The sequence below is a fragment of the Motacilla alba genome, chromosome 14, assembly GCF_015832195.1.
Source record: "Motacilla alba alba isolate MOTALB_02 chromosome 14, Motacilla_alba_V1.0_pri, whole genome shotgun sequence".
Lineage (NCBI taxonomy): Eukaryota > Metazoa > Chordata > Aves > Passeriformes > Motacillidae > Motacilla > Motacilla alba.
This window is the reverse complement of record NC_052029.1, coordinates 2,222,476-2,241,456: the sequence shown is the minus strand read 5'-3', so window position 1 is coordinate 2,241,456 and position 18,981 is coordinate 2,222,476. Positions and strand designations below refer to the sequence as shown.

At 64.4% G+C, this 18,981-nt stretch overlaps 2 protein-coding genes across 4 annotated transcripts in view; one reads left to right on the top strand and one right to left on the bottom strand.

Annotated features, from left to right (window-relative positions):
- The window catches only part of CORO7 (coronin 7), a 35,599-nt gene that overhangs the window by 13,858 nt on the left and 2,760 nt on the right, over window positions 1–18,981 (bottom strand). For all 3 annotated transcript variants that reach the window (XM_038151031.1, XM_038151032.1, XM_038151030.1), the window contains exons 2-9: window positions 17,750–17,846; window positions 17,434–17,508; window positions 15,957–16,027; window positions 15,417–15,600; window positions 14,741–14,817; window positions 13,523–13,573; window positions 5,863–5,949; window positions 5,535–5,617 (exon numbers count right to left, since the gene is read on the bottom strand). In XM_038151031.1, coding sequence (XP_038006959.1) covers window positions 5,535–5,617; window positions 5,863–5,904 — 125 coding nt within the window. In that variant the 5' untranslated portion in view covers window positions 5,905–5,949; window positions 13,523–13,573; window positions 14,741–14,817; ... (2 more) ...; window positions 17,434–17,508; window positions 17,750–17,846. The remainder of the gene's footprint in view (window positions 1–5,534; window positions 5,618–5,862; window positions 5,950–13,522; window positions 13,574–14,740; window positions 14,818–15,416; window positions 15,601–15,956; window positions 16,028–17,433; window positions 17,509–17,749; window positions 17,847–18,981) is intronic.
- LOC119706868 (translation initiation factor IF-2-like) lies at window positions 6,959–17,422 on the top strand. Its single transcript, XM_038151037.1, has 2 exons — window positions 6,959–12,568; window positions 16,521–17,422. The coding sequence occupies exon 1, from the start codon at window positions 7,605–7,607 to the stop codon at window positions 8,613–8,615; it is 1,011 nt and encodes a 336-aa protein (XP_038006965.1). The 5' UTR covers window positions 6,959–7,604; the 3' UTR covers window positions 8,616–12,568; window positions 16,521–17,422.

The window sequence follows — 18,981 nt, the reverse complement described above, 5'->3', positions numbered from 1 at the left end:
TTCATCCCTCCCCGCCTGCCAGATGGCTGCGGGGCCAGCTGCGGGACAAACAGCCCAGCCCAACCTCCTGACGTCAACCGCGGCGGCACCGGGACCCCCAAATCGCCCGTGACAAGTGTCAGCCTGCGTGGCCCCCCAGGCCGGGGGCGCCCCCAGAGCCCCCGCTGCCCGGCCCCAGGAACAGCCGGTTTTGTGCGCTGGCCCCGGCGGGGTGGGCCGGGAGCCGACGCTCGGCAGGTTCCCGCTGCCAAGTGGTTTCTGCTCCAACCCTCTGGTTTTAATCGTTTTCCAATCCTTTATCTTTCGGGCTGGAATTTTCCAGGTTGGGGCCCTGCCCGCCGAGGTATGTTTGATTTGGAGAGAATGAGCCCAGCGCGGGGCTGCAGCCGAGGGTCAGCGCCGTGCCGCTCCGGGCCGGCCGCTGCGCCGCGGGACGCGGCCCTGACCCCCGGGCCCTCGGCGCTGCTCGCCCGGGGCAGGGAGCGGCTCTGGATGCAATTAGGGGCGCGGGGCGGCGGCGGGGCTGTCTGGCGCAGCCCCCCGGCTCCCAGGTGGGCTTCCGGCAGGGCTGGCTCCCATTAGGGCCGGCGCAGCGGCAGGAGGGGCCCCTCGCCGGCGCGGGCGGCTCGCTGCGATGGCCACGCTCGCCCGCTCAAAGGGCCCATTGTGGTCCTCTCCCCACAGATTTTTCAAATTAACATCCCAAATTCCTCCCAAAATTGCTGCTGTGTAAATATTTTCACTGCGAGCTTTGTATATTTTCCAGCCTCGCGAGGAGGAGAGAAGAAAAGTCCCTGGCGGAGCCGCGGCCTCGCGCCGGGTGCCCCCGGCCGGCCACCGCCCCCGAGCCCGGCCAGCCCCTGGCGTGTCCCCGCGTCGGTACCGGCGTCAGGAGCCCTGCAGCCCCTCCTGGCCCCTCACTTCCCCCCTCCTTTGCCTCCATGATGTGCCCTTCCCCTAACGAAGCCGATTTCCCCAGTTGCAAGTAGACGAAGGTTTGCAGGAGACCCCCCCGTGCCAAGCGTGTGCTGGGGACCCCTCTGCACCTCAGCTGATCCCATTGCTCTGGGGGGGCTTCCAGCAGCTCCAGAGTGAGGGAGCTCCAGTGCAGATGCCAGGAGGGCAGAAGCAAAGTTAGGGCTCAGCTTTGGCAGGTGCAGCACCCTTGGTACACTCTCCAAGCCAAAGATTTTGGGGTGCCAGCTGCACAAGGGGGGCAGCAGGGCTCAGCCTTGGCACAGAGGTGATGGGGACACTGCAGCCAAGACAGGGCTTGGCCCCCACCCACACCCAAGTCTGCACCCGGGCAGCCCTGCGGGAGAGCAGCAGTCCCCAAAGTGGGACTGTCCAGCCCCTGTGGCTTCCTGAATCCCAGCACAAAATTCCCCTGGCCGCTGCCAGCCCCGTCGCGCGCCAAGAGCCGCTCCAAGAGCGGCACATCGTGCGGCGCTGCTAATTCCTGTGAGCTGAATCAGCGCCGCCAAGGATTGCAAAACCCCCTGAAATGGACCCAAAAAAAATCTCTCTCTCTGTGCGATCCGGCGGGGCCGGTGAGCGACAGCCCCGGCCAGAGCCACCGGCAGGATGGGGGCTCGGCGGGGAGCCACAACAGGAGGAGCCGCCGGCTTCACCGGGGCAAATCCTGCCTGCACCCTGACATGGCAAGGCTGGAGGGCTCCGGTCTCCCAAAAATCACCCCTGGTGCCAGGCATGGCCCCACAGTAACCAAAGAGAGGTCCCCAGGTCCCCAGGTCTGGAGCAGAGCCCGGAGGGGTCATGGCTCGGTGCCAGGGGTCTGGATCCCCAGTCTCTGGGGGAGGTGTGCCCATCACACAGAGCCAGTGCTGCCAGCAAGAGCTTTGGAGCTCATCATCGTCCTGCAAAGATGGGGAGGCCAGGAGCACCGTGTGGCCACCGAGGCTGTGGCTCATCTGGGAGTGATTTGGGAGCTGCCATCCCGCCCCAGCGCTGGGCTATTTTTACCCAGTGGAATTACGGGACAGGCGGCCACATGGGCTGGGTGGTTGCCCCGCCTTAACCCCTTCATGTGGCTGCCCATGGGCATGGGTCCCACTGGGGTGACACCTGATGGGGTGGGGTGGCCTCTCCCCTTCCTTGTGTCTGAGGATGGCAGCCAAGCTGGGGCAGGAAAAACCCCTTTCCCACTGATGGCAAGCACATGTCAACCCAGGCATCTCTGGGATCTGCAGGGAGATGGGGACAGCAATGGACCTGTCCCGCTCAGGGTTTTCCTGCTGGGGTGGGTTTTTTCAGAGACCCTCAAAACACCTACCATGACCCAAAATGGCTCCTAAGCCCCAGGAAAAAGCAGTGCAGAGGGTGCCAGGCAGGACAAGAGCAGGTCCCATTCCAGCTGGTATCGGGGAGAGGTGGCAGGGTGACAGTGGGAACATGTGCCTCGGTGTGGTCAGTGCCCTGGTGCTGGGAGATGCCAGGGCTGCAAGCCTGGCCCCAGGAGCTGGGCTCAGTCACAGGCTTTGGCAGGGGCAGGGGTAGGGGTGGGTGTTAGGGACTGAGCCCCCCTTGGCAGTGCCCCCAGGGAGCCACCTGGGCCCCTCCATGTCCTGCTCCAGCACTGGGGGAGCCAAACAGCACCAAATCCCTCCACAAACATCCTGCAGTGCCAACTCCCTGCTACAGACAGGTCCTGGCTCCGGCACCTCCCGGCTCTGTCAGACTTTGCACTGTGAAGGGTGGTGGGGATCCAGCTGTCCCCATCCCTCAGCCCCACCACCATCCTGTCCTGGAGGGATGTGCCCACTGTTGGAATACGCCACGGGGACCTCTGCTGACCCCGGATCTCATCCCCACTGATCCAGCCCTAGCCCTGAGCCGGCCATGGCACCCCAGCCTCCCTGGGGACATTTTCAGGACATTGAAAGAAGCAGTGATGCAAGGAAGCCGCTGTTCTCCTGTCACCATGGTGGTGACAGCACCGTCCCCGGGCAGTGCCGCGCCGGCCGCCGGGCGTGCGGCAGTGGGGTCTGCTCGGTGACCCCAAGTCGGAGCCGGTAACCCAATGCCGCTGGTGCTGGTTACAATTTAGGGCAACAATAACCTATTGAGGCCCCTTCCTGGCTCCTGCCCTGCTGCTCCTTGATCTAATTAAAGGGGGCCAGGCGGGGACAAAACCCAAGCTGAAGGAACAGCAGGTACCCAGGAGTGGCACATTGAGGACCAGGATGGGAAGAGGGGCCACGGCCACCCGCACCTCTCGTTCCCTCGGGATCTGGGAATTGGTGGGGTCAGCTCTTAAGCATGGCCCTGACATGCTTTGAAAATGATACTTGTGTGGTCAGAAATGTCTCACCTGCTCAGGATTTGGAAAAGAGAACCCCCAAAAGGCACATGCTGATGTGGAGGTCCATGGGGCCGGTGCCTCCCACTCTCTGCCCTTTTCCAGGGATGCTGGACAGGGCACAACCAGCCTGAAGGGTTTGATGTTGCTGCGGGCATTGGGGTGAGCACACTGGGGTGTCCCCCACCTTGGGGCACGCCGTGGCCCTGCTTTGGGGTGCCATGGGGACGCGTGGTGCCGGCTCGGCGGGCGCGGTGGGGATGCGGTGGGGATGCGGACTCCCCTTCCTGCCGGCCTGGCGTCAGTAATGAATGGTATGAGTTTCCTGCCCGCCCACTGATTGCTTCCTCAAAGAGCTTCAACGAGCTGCTGCTGCTGCTGCTGCTGCTGCAGCTCCCCACGCCCCACTCACGGCCCGGTCGGCACCGCTGCACTGCCCCGCACATCTCCGTGCCCCACACTGGGCACCCACGGCCACGCCGGAGTTCCACAGCCAGCCCCGCTGCTGCTCGGCCATCCCCGGGGGCTCAGTCCCTGTTCCCCAGTTCCAAGTCTGCCCCAAGCAGAGCTGGTGATCTGGTGACCCCAAGACCATCCACCCCGTGCCCTTGCCGAGGCTCCGCGGCTCCGGAGTGTCGCGGCCGTGCTCGGGATGGCTCTGCCGGAGGGGGAACACGGCCCCCGCTCGGCACCTCCGCCGGGAGCCACCCAAATCCCCTCCGCCATTTGTCATCTCCGCCAGATTTACAGGCGGGAGCGTTGGGGCTGGAAGCGCGGCGGCCTAAAAACAGCACCTCCCTAGCACGAGGGGGGGTCTCCGCTCGCCCCCGCCGCCCCCAGCCCCTCTCGGCTGGCCCCGCCACGCAGCCGCGGGCCGGAGGGCCCCGGCGTGACGCGCAGGCAGCGCCCGCCAGCCGCATTCCTGAGCCGATAAACCCGGCAGCCAAAATAACTGCAGCCTGTGCTGAGGGGGCCGAGCACAGCAGCGCCTGCATCCCATTTACCCGGCTGGCTCGCCCCGGCCCAGCGAGGATTCGGGGTAATTCCCGTTGGATTCTCCGCCAAGAGCAATAATGGACCCCAAGGCGTCCCCTTGCAGCAGCCCCAGCCTCCCCTGAGAGCGTTCACTGGACACGGATGATGGCCTTCGCTCCCTGGACTGGCGGAGCTGGTGAGCAGGAGAGCTGGGAGCTGCTCCCCTGGCAGCTGGCAGGAGGCTGAGGGATGCTCAGGCAGCTTCTCCACACCAACCTCACCCCACCATGCCCACGGCACATCCTCTCCTCTCCCCTCCTGTCTGTCCTGGCCGCCCCCAGCACTGTCCTGGAGCTGACACCGCGGTGGGGGATGCTGGCAGGGCAGCCAAGGGGCTGTCACAGCACACTCAGCCCCTCACCAGAGGCCCTGTAGGGGCTGCTGACCACCCAGCCTGCCCCAGCATCCCGGCCCGTCACGGAGCCAGCTCGGCACACAGTGAGTGTCCCAGCAAGCCAGCGCTCTGCCAGCAGCCCTGGGAAGAGCTAGTGCATCCCAACAAGTACTGTGCCCCCAGCCCCCATCACCCTGGTGGGATGAAGGCACAGCCTCCTCCTCCTCCTCCTCCCATTGTCTTGCCCACATGGTGACGCCAGGCCAGCTCGCTGGGCAGCGTGGGAGAGGCCAGGCCAGCTCTAGCTGGAGGGTTCCCAGCCTTGGCAGTGCTCTGCAGATGGACACGGCTCCATCGTGCCGTGACAGGGCGCTGACCCCTTACACAGCCAAGGCTCCTTTTCCACTTCCCGGTGGTGCCTGGTGAGCGTGGGCCCGGCCACGGCTGGGCAGCCGCCGCGGCACAAAGCACGGCAGGAGAGGGAGGCCAGGGCTGAGCTGCTCCAGCAGCGCCAAAGGGATGCACTCGCCTGCAGCATCTTGTGGTGCTGGCCCAGTGCACAAGCCCACCCGGCCAGCAGCCACCACACACACTGTCCCCAGCAGCGCCACCACCCACCACGGCACTACAAAACACCTCTGTGTCCTTGCCACCACTGCCTCTGCCCCTCATCTCCCCCAAATGGTGATGGGGATGCAGCTGCATGGTCCCTGGCTTTGTCCTCAGTCTTGTGGCTGAGTGCTGCTCTCTGCCAGCTCCTGCTCCACCACCACACTCCTGATGGGTCCCTGACCACGACATTTCCACTGTTCACCCTCCCACCCCATGCTGAGTCCCCATCCCTACCCAGGTGAGGTGTCCAGTGCCATGGTGAGCGTCGCCCCGCTGAGCCTCCGCGTGTCCCACAGCTTCACCTCCCGCTCCCGCATCTGCAGGGACACAGAGACACTGTCAGTGGGCACTGGGCTGCCTGGATGGCTCCACGCTGCCACCACCTTCCCCAGCCATCTTCTGCCATCCCAGCAAGGGTCAGGGAACCTGGCAAGGGGACCTCCTGCTCTCAGGGGGACAGGCGACCCAAAAAGCACTTGGGGCGCTTTGGCACGGCAGCCACAGGGAGTAGGGCTGGAACACCCCAGAGGTGCCAGAGCCACCTTCCTGGCAGGGACCGTACCTGGCTGAACCCCACGGAGATGAGGCAATCGCTGGAGCCCATCCAGAGCAGCCGGGAGTCCTTGTTGTTGTCGTGTCCCAGGACACTCTGCAAGGCACAGGAGACAGGGCTGTCAGTACTGCTGCCAGCCATGCTGGACACGCTGAGGGGACGTGTGCTTCACCAGCCGTGGTTGTGAACTGCCCCGGGGCTGAGCACGCGGAGCGAGTGCTGGCTCCTGTGAGACTGCCCTGGGGACAGTGCAGTGGGGACAGCCCGCAAGCAGTCACAGACCTGACTCCCCCCCCATGCCAGCGTGGTTGCCTTGTGGAGCAGCTGGCCCAGCTCCCAGCAAGGAGTGGAGGGTGGGAGCAGGAAACGTGAGTGTGACAATGGCTCCCATGCCCCCAGGGCTCTCCCCACACCAGGTCACCCGGGTGAGGGGGACAGAATGCTGCGAGGAAGCTGCTCCATGCCACAGATGCAAGAGGAGGCTCTGCCACGGTGACAATGACAGAGGGACTTACTTCCCTGGCTGCATCCCCGGGCTCTTTATCCATGCTGAATCCTGGCTCCTGGAGCTGGGTGCCCCGTGTGTGCCCGGACGCTACTGAAACACGGCAAACTGAGCCTGGCCACGTTCACCAGACTGCTCTAATCCCCTGCACCCTGCTTCACCTCTCCCCTGGCTCCCTGTGGGGGTGGGACCCCAAACCCACATCCTGTCCCCATCCTAGTCCTGCTGAGGACAGGAGGGGAAGAGCTTCCATGGGGCTGTCAGCGGGTGCTTCCCGGCTCCCATGTGGTCCCCAGCTGGGCCCTGTGGTTCCCGGCGCCCCAGTGGGAGGCGCAGGCAGCCCTGGCCCGCGGCACAGGCAGCGCTCACCGCCCCTCGCTCTCATTGAGGAGCGCCAAGGACTGGCTGCTAACGAGTTGGGAGCTGGCAGGGAAAGCAGAGGGCTCTGCCAGAGCCAAACCTGGCACAGCGCTTCCAGGACCTCTGTGCAGGGCAGGGGCACCAGGCGTGGGGGCAGGAGGGGTGGGGTGGGCACCGATGGTGCCCACGGAGGAGTCATGAGTGTGTCCCCCTCGGTGCAAGCACTGTGACCACCGGTCACGACCGCACCGTGACCGCCAGCGAGGCTCTGCCACCGCGGCAGCCAGAGAGGGGCCATGGAGGGGGTCACACCTCACTGGAGAAGCTCTGCTGGAGCAGCCTCCAGCCCCAGAGAGATGCCACTCTCTGGAGAGAGCCAGGGTGGGAGCAGGCGCGCGGTGCCAAGCCTGTCGTGCCCTGGCTCCGTCACGCCAGCTGCCTTGCCAGCACAAACACGGCTCACTTGGAAGAGGCAGCGCTGGCCGAGCCCAGCCCGGAGCTCCCAGCCACAGGGCCAGGATGTGGGGCAGGAGGGGCCCGGCCCCCAGCGCCAGCACGCTGGCAGTGGACCCAGCAGGGAAAGGACCTGGAGAAGGGAACGTGTCCCAGGATCGGTGCCAAGAGGGATGGAAACTCCAGGAGCTGGGGCCAGCCCGCACGTCAGCCAGGAGAGCGCTTCTGCACCTGAGCCGTGTGGCTGCGGCGGCCACAGCTCAACATCTGCAGATCCCATAACCGACGGCGCCGGCTCCACGGCCCTGGGTCCCGCGGGTGCCCCGGACCCCCTGGCGGTGGTGGCAGCCCCGGGGTGGTGGCAGGGCTGGCGGAGGGCAGGGTGCTGCCGCGGCGCTCCCAGCTCCCGGCGTGCCGGCTGCGGCGCAGGGCCATGTTTTCTGCATTAGTTCCATCCCGGCTGAGCTGTACGTATGGCAGCAAGTATGCGGGAGGCTGGGCTGCTCCCTGCTCAGCCTGTGCAGATGTTGCCAGAGGTGAGCGCGCGGACAGCAGCTCCCCTGGTGTAGAGGGTCTTGGCAGGGACGGGGTGGCGTGGCCCGGCACTGAGGGTGGACACTGGTGTGGTTCAGCCCTGGGACACCCGTGGGGCTGCTGTGGACCCCTGGGGCTGGCAGAGCTGGGTAGAGACCCTGGCACCCTTCCCGGAGTGATGCTGGAACCCCTGGAGCAGGGAACCAGCCACAGCCCAAGGGACAGTGTCCCTCCTGAGCTGCTTGTCCCCCTGGCAGGCTGCGAGGAGCCCACCAGCTCTGGGCCAGCACACGGGGATCCAAGGAAACCTTCCAGCTCCCTGCCAGTGCCCAAGCAGCCCAGACTCCTCCCGCCCATTGCAAGAATCCAGCCCGGCCGTTTTTGGGCAGCCCAGGCTGGGGGGGCCTGTGCCCCCTCCTCGGAGTCAGATCGGCTGCATGGGGAGAGTTTCCAGCACCGTTCCTCTCCCAGTCTCAACCAATCCCTCCTAGGCAGGCTGGGGCAAGGTGCTGGTTTCCATGGGGGTCCCCAGCCCTTCTCCCGGTGCAGCCGCTGGGGCTGCGGGGGCCCAGGGCCGGCGCGTCGGACGCAGCTGTTGGCAGCGATGCGCGGGCTCGGGGAGCTGGGAACAGCTGCCCGCAGGGAGCGGCCGCTACGGCTCCGCGGCTGCCTGGGAGAGCCCCACACAAAGCCGAGGCTGCTCCGGCTCCCAGGCGAACCCTGTTTACCCGGGAGCCGTCACCCTGAGCCGGATGCAGGGCAGGGAGAGAGCCCAGGGCAGAGCCCTGGGGCTGGATGGGTGGGAGGTGGCCGGGGGGGTCAAAGCTCTGCTCTTGGCAGAGCCCCCGTGGCTGGCAGGGCTGGGACAGCTCAGCCCTGCCTGTGGCTAACAGCCCATGAGCATGGCTAACAGCCTACAGACATCTGATCCCCGTGGGAAGCAACCCCAGCAGCGGGATCTGTGTGGGCACAGGAGGCACCAGTGCCAGGCTGAGCTACCCCTTTGCCAGGGGGTGCCAGGGCAGGAGGGGTCTCCCCTGGCCAGGGCACTGTGGGGGACTCTGGGGACAGACACCTACCCCGGGTCCATGCACATGGGGAAGCTGTTGCTCCTTGCGCACCCCACGAGGCTGTGGGCAGCAGGAGGAACGGCTTCCCGGGAGCTGAGAGGGTTAACCATGCACCGAATCCTCCTCTCCGAACAAGAATGTGAGGGATCTCCTTCTCTTGCCAAATCCCAGTAACTCCAGAGGTAACCGGGAGAACACAGCAGCCTCTCCCAGGCCAGCCCCACTCCTGGTTGCTGCCCGGAGCTCAAGGAGACCAGGAGCTGTCACCTGCCCCAGGGGAGTGCAGGGCTCCCACAGAGCTGCGGGGTTGCTCCAGCAGCCATCACACTGCTAGCACTGGCCCTGCCTTCTGCCAGGTGTGCAGTATATCTGTGTCACACTGGGCAGGGACCAGGACAAGTCCCCTGCTGCCCACGCCACCTCCCCAATCCCACTGGCCAGGGCAGCATTGCTGTGAGGCCCCCATGCCCTGGGGAACTGGGCACCACCAGACTCTGCCTCTCCCCCCCTGCCACCAGCAAGGCCCTCCTGCTCCATCCAACCCTCCTGCCCTTGGTGAGGCCAAGGCCATGTCCCAGAGGATGCTGTGGGCCCAGCAAGGGCAGGAAGGTGGGTGGGCTCCCAGTGGGAACAGACACCACAAGGCTAGGATGGGAGCAGGACCTCCCTCCCCGGGCAGGAGAGGGGGACTCGCTGGCCAGGGGGGTGGGCAGGCTGCAGCAGCCAGCAGCCACCTCTGCTGCTTCCTCCCTCTTCCTGCAGCCACCAGCCCGACAAGCCCTGCTATAACGCCATCAAACCCCAAAACACCTTTGCCCTCTGGAGCGGAGCCTGCCAGGAGTCCCAGGTCAGGCACAGGGTGAGGCTCCTGAAACACCGTGAGGAGCCCCAGCCCCAGTAATGGAGGCGCCAACCTGTGTGAGCCTCAGCTGGTGAGGCCATTCCCAGTGGGAGAGATGGGCACTCAGGCGAGGGTGAGCTGGTGCTACCACACACCCACACCCCCTGAGATGCCTCTGGCTCATTCCAGATCCTCCTCGACTTCCCCATGTCTGCCATACCAAGTGGCATTCCTGGGAAGGACGGCCGAGGGGGAAGCGGAGCAGAGGAAATATAAACAGTCCCGTGCAGCTACGCTGGGGAACAGAAGCATGAGAGCGCCGAGCGTGCGCTGCTATAAATAGGCTGCCCAGAGTCAGGCCAACTTTTTCATAGCTTCCCACGGTCTCCTTGGGAATGTGGGATGCTGTGGACCTTCCCCCAGCCTGGAGGAAGCTGCTGCCGAGGCTGGGAGTCAGGTACCCCCGGGGTGACCCCAGCGTGGGATGCCGTGATGATGGGGCAGCGGGAGGAAGGCTGAAGTCTCTCTACGTCCCGATGCGCCTCCCCGATGATGACAAACGGTCCCCAGCCAGCCCTGGGCTGACAGCTGGATCCTGGGCAGAGGTGGCACGTCAGGGTCCTTTGAGTTCTGGCTGTGGGCCAGATCACCCCAAACCCAGATCTCCACTCCACCACAGCATCACCCGGCCACCACGGCCACGCTGCCCCAGGGACGCTCTCCACGGACTATCTCCCACTGTGGCACAGCTGATGCGGTCCATGGGATGGTGGCCATGGTTTGGGACAGGGGCTGGAGTCCCTCCTGCCCCCAGAACCTTGAGCAGGGCTGCGACAGCCCCGGCTGTGCTTGGGCTGTGAGCCCCGGCTGCTGCCCACCACCGAACTCTGCCCCCGGCACAGCCTGCGAGCTGCGGGGGCAAACCCCCGGCGGGGACAACCCTCCGGGGACACTGTCCCAGCTGTCCCCGGGCGCCCTGAGCCCCGGCCCCGCTCATTAGCACAGCTCATTACGATGCGAGCGGGGCGTGCGCTGGCCCGGTGCGCGGGGCCGTTCCCTCGCCCCCGGCCCTGCCCAGAGGCGGCGGAGGAAGTTTCTCGTGAGAACGGAGCCGGCTCCTCTCCATCCCACAGCGGCCGCGCTCCGCGGCTGCCCCGCAGCCCCACACGGACGGTGCCTGTCCCAGGCCTGTCCCGGGAGCCAGGTGCTGGCCAGATGCACGCACAGCCCCTCGCAGCAGCCCGTGGCGAGCAGGATGTGGCCCATGGGCTCTGCGTCCAGGTGAAGGTGGCCAGAGCAGTGGACAAGCAGAGATGCCGCCTTAGTAGCCCAGGGCATATCTGAATCATTGTCCCACGCTGCTGGTGACCCACCTGAGGCATGAGCTGGGTACGGTATGGGTACGGAGCTTCCTGGTGCTCCAGCTCCCTGCTCAGCCTTGCGTCCCCTGTACCTCCAAGGGCAGGACCCGGGGGGACACGGGAGGGACCTTTGGTGCGGCTCGCACCGGGATTGCAGGAGGGGGCGGGCGGGACCAGCGACATTGACCCTCGGCAGGGCCGCAGCCTCAAGGGAGAGATGTGACTCGCTTCCAGGGGGAGGGTCAAGGCGACCACCACCCTGTGGGCGGGGAGGACAGGCGGCCGGGGCAGCGCGGCCTTGGGAGGGGCTAAGGCAGAGCACAGAACTCACAGAACTCTCTGGAAGGACAGTGGTGCTTGGACCTGGATCCAGCCAGCAGCAGGAGCGTGGCCCCACGGGTGGCAAGGCAGGACCCGGGGTAGCCCTGGGGTCTCCACTGCCGGTTTAGGGCACAGAGAGCAGCAATGGGGTGTGAGCACAGCCCTGACGCTCACAAAGGGGCTGCAACAAAGGGATGGGGATCCAGCAGGATGAGGCCACTGCTGTCCCAAGGGAAATCATAGCCCTGGGTACATACCAGGCACCCCACGGGGTCAGCCAGACCCCGGCCACGCTGCGTCACACATGTCTGCCCGCTGCTGGGATATGCTCAAAATAGCTGCCACGGGCGTAGCCGAGAATGGGGGTCAGGACCTGGCGAGGATACGGTCACAGGGTGTGGGCAGCCTGCCAGTCATCCTTGTCATCCACCCTCGGTCCCCAACCCCATGTGTGCCACATCCATGGTACCTGAGACAGCACCAGGTATTAGGAGCAGCGACCACTCCTCCCTGAGCTTCTTATTTTAGCTCCTTCTCATTCTTTTCCCCTGCTCTAAACAAAGGAATGTTTAATGAGGCAGGCTTGGCCAATTAAGAAATCCAGCCGGAGGAGCAGCCTGGGGCCGGCTCTCGTCTCCACAGAGGGCCCAGGGTGAGCAGGCAGCCGGACCCTGTGCCGGCTGTGAGGAAACCCAGCCCACGGTGCGGCAGGGGCCAGCACAGCTGGGAAACCCATCCTGCAGCTCACCTCTGCAAAAAAACAGGCAACTTCAAAGCCAGGAGCCTGCGAGGTGCTGGCACCGCACGGCGGCCCCGGCATCACCCGGGTCTGTAACCGCGCTGGCCCGAGGGGAGAAGGAGACTTTCCAACCAACCCAGCCCTCCAGCAATGGGGAGAAAAGAAAAGAACAAAACCCAGGAGCGTTATTCTTCTTGGCTAAGCAAGCCCTGCGCAAACTTCCAGAGGATTTATGGCATTTTAAAGTTTTCCCCTTCAGCAGAGCACTTCTCCAAGACTAAACATCTCCATCCATTGCAAGCCGGCCGGGCAGGGCCGCGGCAGTGAAGGTGCATATTTCTCTTGGCAAACACAGAGTGCCGGCCCCGGGCTGGATCAGACAGCAGGGGAGGGAAGTGAACTGCCTGCTTTGAACAGCCACCATCATTCACACGTTATTTTTAATAGCTCAGCGAGACAGAGTCCACCCTCCCCAGGAGACTTGGCTCGAGCCCATCACACTCACAGCTCCGCCATCAGACAAGCCGACAGGTCTGGCTGGGGGAGAAGGGGGGCCAGGAGGGGAGGGGAGCACTGAGGCCAGCAGTGGATAAATTTTGGAGTAGAGAATGGGATCTTCCAGCCGTGCTGAGGCAACTGGAGCAGAACAGGATTGTGGTGGCCGCTAGAGTGCCAGGAGCACTTTGCCCCAGCTCGTCTGCACGTGTCACCGCTGGGTCTGTGTTTATTTTTTGTGGTGGGGTGTTTATAAGGCTGCCTTAAGGGTCAAGGCGTCATTTGTACAGCAGAGGCCTTTGGGGAGCTCAGCACCTGGGTTATGTGCAGGAGCAGGTGGAAAGTCCTGGTGCAACACTGGAGCTCTGGCTCCCTTCCATCACTGTGCCTGAGCACTGTCACCAGTGGCCATTGGCTTCCTGAGCCCATAGGCAGCAGGAGATGCACCATGAATGACAGAGTCCACTGCAGCCATCTCACCCTGCTCTCCACTGCATCCCTCCCTTCCCAAGGGCTTCCAGCCCCTTCTGCAGCCAGAGCCCCCAAGCCACAGGAAACCTCTAATAAGAGGCTATTTGAACTTGACGTCAAGGCTTAAATTCTCTCCTTATTTCCCAATCACTGTTATTTGCTGAATTGTGCAGATCCGGCTGCCCAGCCCTTGCCCTTGCTGGGTCCTCATCCCCAAGAGCCTTTGGTCCAGCTCCCACAGGGCAGGGCAGAGCCCAGGAGCCTGCAGAGCCCAGGAGCCCAGAGCCCTCACACGCACAGGGCTCGCCTGGCACGTGCCAATGCACTGGGGGTGCTCCCTGGCCTGGTGGGAGGGCAGAGGCCCCTGCTGAACCCCACCAGGGTTAAGGGGACAGCCCTATTCCCCCTGCCCTCCGCTCTTTGCCTCTCCCAGCCAGGACTGGGATGGTTTGGGGGACCAAAGCTCACCCCCCTGCAGGGAAGAGGATGGGCAGGGCAGCACATCCAGAGGGGACATACCTGGGAGGCAGCTGGGCCTGCTCGGGGGTCAAAGATCCGCAGTTTCTTGTCCTGGTGAGATAAAAGAAAACAGAGGAGGGTTAAGGACCTTGGGGCCAGTGGGATGTCAGGATGCAAAAGGCAGAAGGCTGGAGTGAACAGCCCTCCCCTTTCTGCCCATCACTCTCCTGCCTGCAGTGCCTATCCATTCCTATGGAAGGTTTGCACTGTGTCCTCCCACATCGTGGGCAGGGGGGCACCCCTAGCACCCCACCAGGACCCCAACACACTCAAAACTGCTCCCAGAAAAGGAGGGGCTTCTCAAGCAGGGCCAGGGCTGGAGCCTGATGCTCAGATGCTGACAGTGCTGCCTGACAGTGCTCCTGGAGAACGAGCCCCTTCCTGCCTGGCACCCCTCTGCCAAATGAGGCGTGGCTGGCAGGGCACAGAGGCAGCAAGGGGGTGCCCGGGTGCCAGCCCTGCTGCCAGGGTGCTGTCTGGGGAGCACGCATTGTGCCAGCCTGAGCCACAGGGCACGGGGGCCGATCCACACCCCAGCCTGCCCGGCTTGTACCCCCTGAGCCCAGCTCGCCCGCTGGGCACGGGGCTCCATCCATGCTCTGGGGCTCCGACTCATGCCGCAGCCCGGCTCTGCACGCTGGGTCGGGCTCCGGGCTCCCCGCGGGGCTCCCCCCGCAAACCCTTCGCTCTCCCTCGGCACGGCGGGGGCTGCGCTGCCAGCCTGGGGCTGGGGCTGTGTGCTCAGAGCTCTTGCCGAGCCTCCGGGCACGGCCTGGGGGGCTCGTGGCTGGCACACTCCCCTCGCACACTCCTCTGCACGCTCGCTCCGCCCGCCCGGCCGCGGCCCCCGCGCGTTCCCTGCGCGCCCCGCAGCGAGCGGCCGGCGCCATCTAGTGCTGCTCCCTGCCCGCCTCCCCACGGGCTCGCTGACCCCGCTCCTGCCCTTTCCCACTCCAAAACTTCCCGTCCCTCCACGCTCCGCACGCCTGGAACTGTTCCAGGCTAGACTGGATGGAGCTCTGAGCACCCTGGGCTAAGGTGAGGTGTCCCTGCCCGTGGCAGGGGGTGGAACGAGATGAGCTTTAAGGTCCCTTCCAACACAAATCATGCTGGGATTCTGTGAAACGGGTGCCCCCCCAGGATCAGGGTGCATCCAGCAGCTGGCAGACAGCCCATCCCTGCCGTGCCACCGCGAGGTCTCTCCTGGGCACTGCTCACCTTGCAGGAGGTGCCGAGGAGGCGCCCATCTCGCTTCCAGGTCAGGCTCTGCAGCTGGTCCCCGTGGGAATCCAGGACTGCAGGGATAAAGCATGGTCAGGGCCAGGATCAAGCAGGGTCTCCCTCCTGCAGACAGGGCAGGAGCCATCACTCTACCACCCAGAATATTTCCCAGGAGAAATGATCTGCTGTGTCTGTGCAGGGAGCGTTCCTGTGCTGCTGGCAACTGGATACAAAGAGCAGGAGCCCTGGGAAAGCCACAGGCCCATGCTGCCACCCATCTCCTCTCCCCCTCAGGGTGGCTGAGGTCTGGGCAAGGCCGGTCAGCAAGCACCCAAATCTACCCATGCCCTGGGACATGCAGAGAGAGGGACCTGTCTCCCAGGGGATCCCCAGCAGAGCTCCTGCAGACACTGGGCAGTACCAGAGTGTTTCACACCTCTGCATCAGAGTGCAGGGCAGCACAGGCACAAGGGGCTGTGGTGCCCTGCCCAAAAAGCCCCCTGAGCTGCCTGTTCAGTGACACCGAGGTCAGGCCTCGAGCCCAGGCACTGGCACGGTGAGGACACATGGGGCAGACACGTGAGGAGAACACACGGGGAGGACACACAGGTAGGACATGTGGGGCAGACACACGGGGAGGACACGTGTCATGGGCAGTCACAGCCCTGCCTACCTGTCAGGGGCTGCTGCTGGCCCAGGTCCCATACAGTGACTCTCCTCCCCGCAGCGCTGGCCAGGACAGCGTCTGCCGTGGGGTGGAACTGCAGCGCGTCCAGCGGGGCCCCCCCGGGCCCCAGGGTCAGCCCCGCGGCACTGGGAATGTCCTGGCCACCCTCGGGCAGGCGCCACACCTTCACCTGCAGCCCCAGGAGAGGAGGGGGGTCAGTCCCAGGGCAGGTGAGCAGGACCCCGCTGGGTGCTGGCCGTGCCCCACCTGGGCTCGCTGCTTTCCCAGGCTTTGGTCCCTGAGGTCCCTGAGCATTCCCAGGTGACGTCTCATTGCAGCTCGGTGGGATCAGGTGCCAGATGGGAGGAGGCTGATCCTTGACCATGTGCTCTGTCCCCCTGGAGATGTCCCACTCTGCTCTCCCAAAGCTGGCACCCTCCACCCCATGCTCTTCTTACTCCCATCACTCCAGCTCTGCTGTCACTCCCAGAGGCACCCTGGGGGTCACGAGGTGTCCCCTTGGGACCCCTGCGACTGAGCACTCACCGTCTCATCAGCAGAGCCTGTGGCCAGCAGGAGCTGATCGAAAGGTGAGAAGTCAAAGTCTGTGACCACATCTGGAAGGAGAAGGGCAGAAGTTTGTCCCCACCTTCCCCTGCAGACAGTGTGTCTGCCCCTCTGCTCTTCCCAGCCGGATTCCTTCCCTACGCACTCAGCAGTGGGGGCAGTTTCAGCCCCATCGAGGTATTTTGGAGCAGCTCAGCTTTGCTGTGAGTGCCTGAGCCCCTCCACTCTGTCCCTCAGGGACCTGCACCCCTTTGGCAGAGGTAGGAACCCTGGAGGGAGCATTCCCCTGTCTGATCCATGCACCAACACCCCCACAAGGTGCAGGAACAGCACGGACAGCACCAGGGTGTCAGTGCCATGTCCTGCTGGAGCCACGCTGGTGACAAGGCTCCCTTTGTAACACCCCGGGCTGGCATGCCAGCGGCAGGGATGCTCCCGGCGGCAGGGCCCGGCGGGAGGAAGGCTGGCACCAGCAGCAGCAGCCCCTCGGATGCATTTGGCACGCTCAGAAAAGTAGGTCACTGTGTACTTTTCTGCTTCCAGGAGACAGGCCCCGGAGGCATGAAGAGCAGGCAGCTCGCTCGGCTGCATCCACCCGGGAGGAGAGAAAATCCATTCCCTGCCACGGAGGCGTTGCTCTGGCACAGCCGGCTTCAAAGGACTCCTGCTGATCCCATTAGGAAGCCGTGGGATGGCGCTGGCTCCTGTGCACCCCCCTCTGGTGCTCCCCAGGGAGCAGAAGAACTCACTGCCTGCTTTTCCAGCTCAGGAAGCTCCTGGTGCCAGGGGCTGAGGCGGCACAGGCTGGGCACCCTGCGCAGCCCCGCAGCCACGCCAGGGCACACACGCAGGGAGGCGGTGCTGGAACCAGCTCCCATCTTGCTGCTCTGGTGTAATTTTGGGAAAATGGGTGGTCAGTGCCCCTCAGGTTGCCACTGCTGCTCCAACACCAGGAGACAGGCATCCTGAGGTGGGCACCGCCCCTCCCTGTGCCTGGGCAGGGCAGAGCCCTGCCTCTCTGCCAGCAGCGATGCTGCCCCTGCCTCTTCCCTGCCCCACTCACTGCCCACCTCAGAGCTGCTGGTCCAGCCTGCTCCTCCTGCCACTGGAGGCAGTGATGCCTGAGTGATGCCAACTCCAGCCTGGCACTGGGTGTACTGGGAATTTCAGGACACGCTATGAGTAATGTGGAAAGGCTGTGCTAGGAGGGTGAGAGGAAGAGCTACATGTTCAGGCCTCATTGCAGCCTGAGAGATGAAGGAATATGGATCGATTCCAGCCTGGCAGAGCCCTTCCTGGTGTCACCCTGCCCTCAGGTGATGGTCCCTGGCAGGTCCCCATGGCCCTTGCCTGGCAGACAGCCCCCACAGCCTGCCAGGCTTGAACTCAGCACCTGAGCTCCCCCCACAGCCCACGCGGGGCCAAACGTCCTGTGGAGGTGGCACCTGACACCCACCTGAGTGGCAGCAGAGCTGAGATATGGTCCTCTTGCCCCCATCCTCACACTCCAGGGGCACAATGCCCAGCACACCTGCAGGAGAGGGCACAGGAGCAGGTCAGGAATCCCCCCAACCTGGGACACACGAGGGGCACCCCGCTTTGCAACGCAAAGCCAAGAGGTGTGGGACTGCCAGCACTTTGGGGGATCTCAGGGAAAGCCTCCTCCACTCACCCTGGTGCCCCTGAGGGACTGACCCACCACCCAGCCCCACAGGGACCCCCGGGACAAATCATCCCACTCCTCAAGCAGTGCTGGGACCCTTGTGGCTCACCAGTGGCCTCGGCGCTGAAGGCGATCCAGCGGCAGCTGGCCTTCACCTGGTTCCCACAGGAGGGGACAGAGCCTGCTCGGACACCGCTGATCCAGGCCTGGCATGCAGAGGGAAAAACCACATCAGGGGCTGCCTTGTTATGGCAGGGCCTGGAGCACGGCTGCAGCATTGGCACAGCATGCAGACACCTTCAGCCCCAGCGGAGCTGCCATGCCCATGGAGAGCTGGAGACTGGCAATGCCAATGGGATTATCCCGTCCTCTGGAGTGTCCCGGGGCAATGTGGCTGCTCCTGCTCCTGTCACAAAGCACAGCCCCTCACTGGGGCTGAAGGGTGGGACACAGGAGCATCCTAGCTCCCAGACTGTGCTATCTCTGGGCTGTCCCACTGTGGGAAGTGCTCAGAGGTCTTTGCAATAAACTGGTGCCAAAGAATCTGGATGAGACAAAAGCTTTTGGGCTGTGAAACACCACAGGGTCAAGCTCTGGCTGACTGAGGCCAATAAACACCTCCAGCAGCACACTTCCCACACGGACACACAGCCAAGGAGCTGCATTACAGCTCCAAAACCAAACTCCCGCTCTGCAGTGTTTCCCAGGGCTGAGCGCTGCACTCGTGGGGCCCTGGGACACCGTCCAGCAGCCAGCCCCACTCCAGGCAACGCAGACACCCCACCTCAAGGGGCCACCAGGGCCACGAGCTCCCTGGCACTCCCAGGGCCAAGTCCAACCCTTGGCAGTGGCAGTGGCAGGTGTTTTATGGCTGGCACCAGGCCTGTGTGCCCACAGCAGCCCCCGGAGCTGCAGCGGGTGTCCAGAGCAGTGGGTACCCCACAAACTGGGCAGATACCTGGGTAGGGAAGGGAAACCCCGAGCCCCAGGTTTCCTCTCCTTGCACAACTTCCGTTTGAGGCCTGACAGGGAGCAGTGGTTCCTGCAGCACTTCCTCCCCTCAGAGCTCGGTGCAGACCTGTTAACCCTTCTCCTGCCAAAGGCAGGTTTCTGTCCCCACACCCAGCATGTGGGCAGGGGGCTGCACCGGGGAGGGGGAACAGGCCGGGAGCATGAGCAGGACCCTGGAATAAGGGCCCCACTATCTGCATCCCATCACCCTGCACCGGGCACCCAGGGAGGGTGACACCAGCCACATCTGGCACCCAGCACCCAGGGGTGCCAGCAGGACCCCTGCAGTGAGGTTTCACAGAGCTGGTCCATCCTGCCCCCACAGTTTCC

Excerpts from the sequence above, each read along its gene's own strand:
- LOC119706868 (XM_038151037.1), top strand. The coding sequence starts at position 7,605 with ATGTTTTCTGCATTAGTTCCATCCCGGCTGAGCTGTACGTATGGCAGC.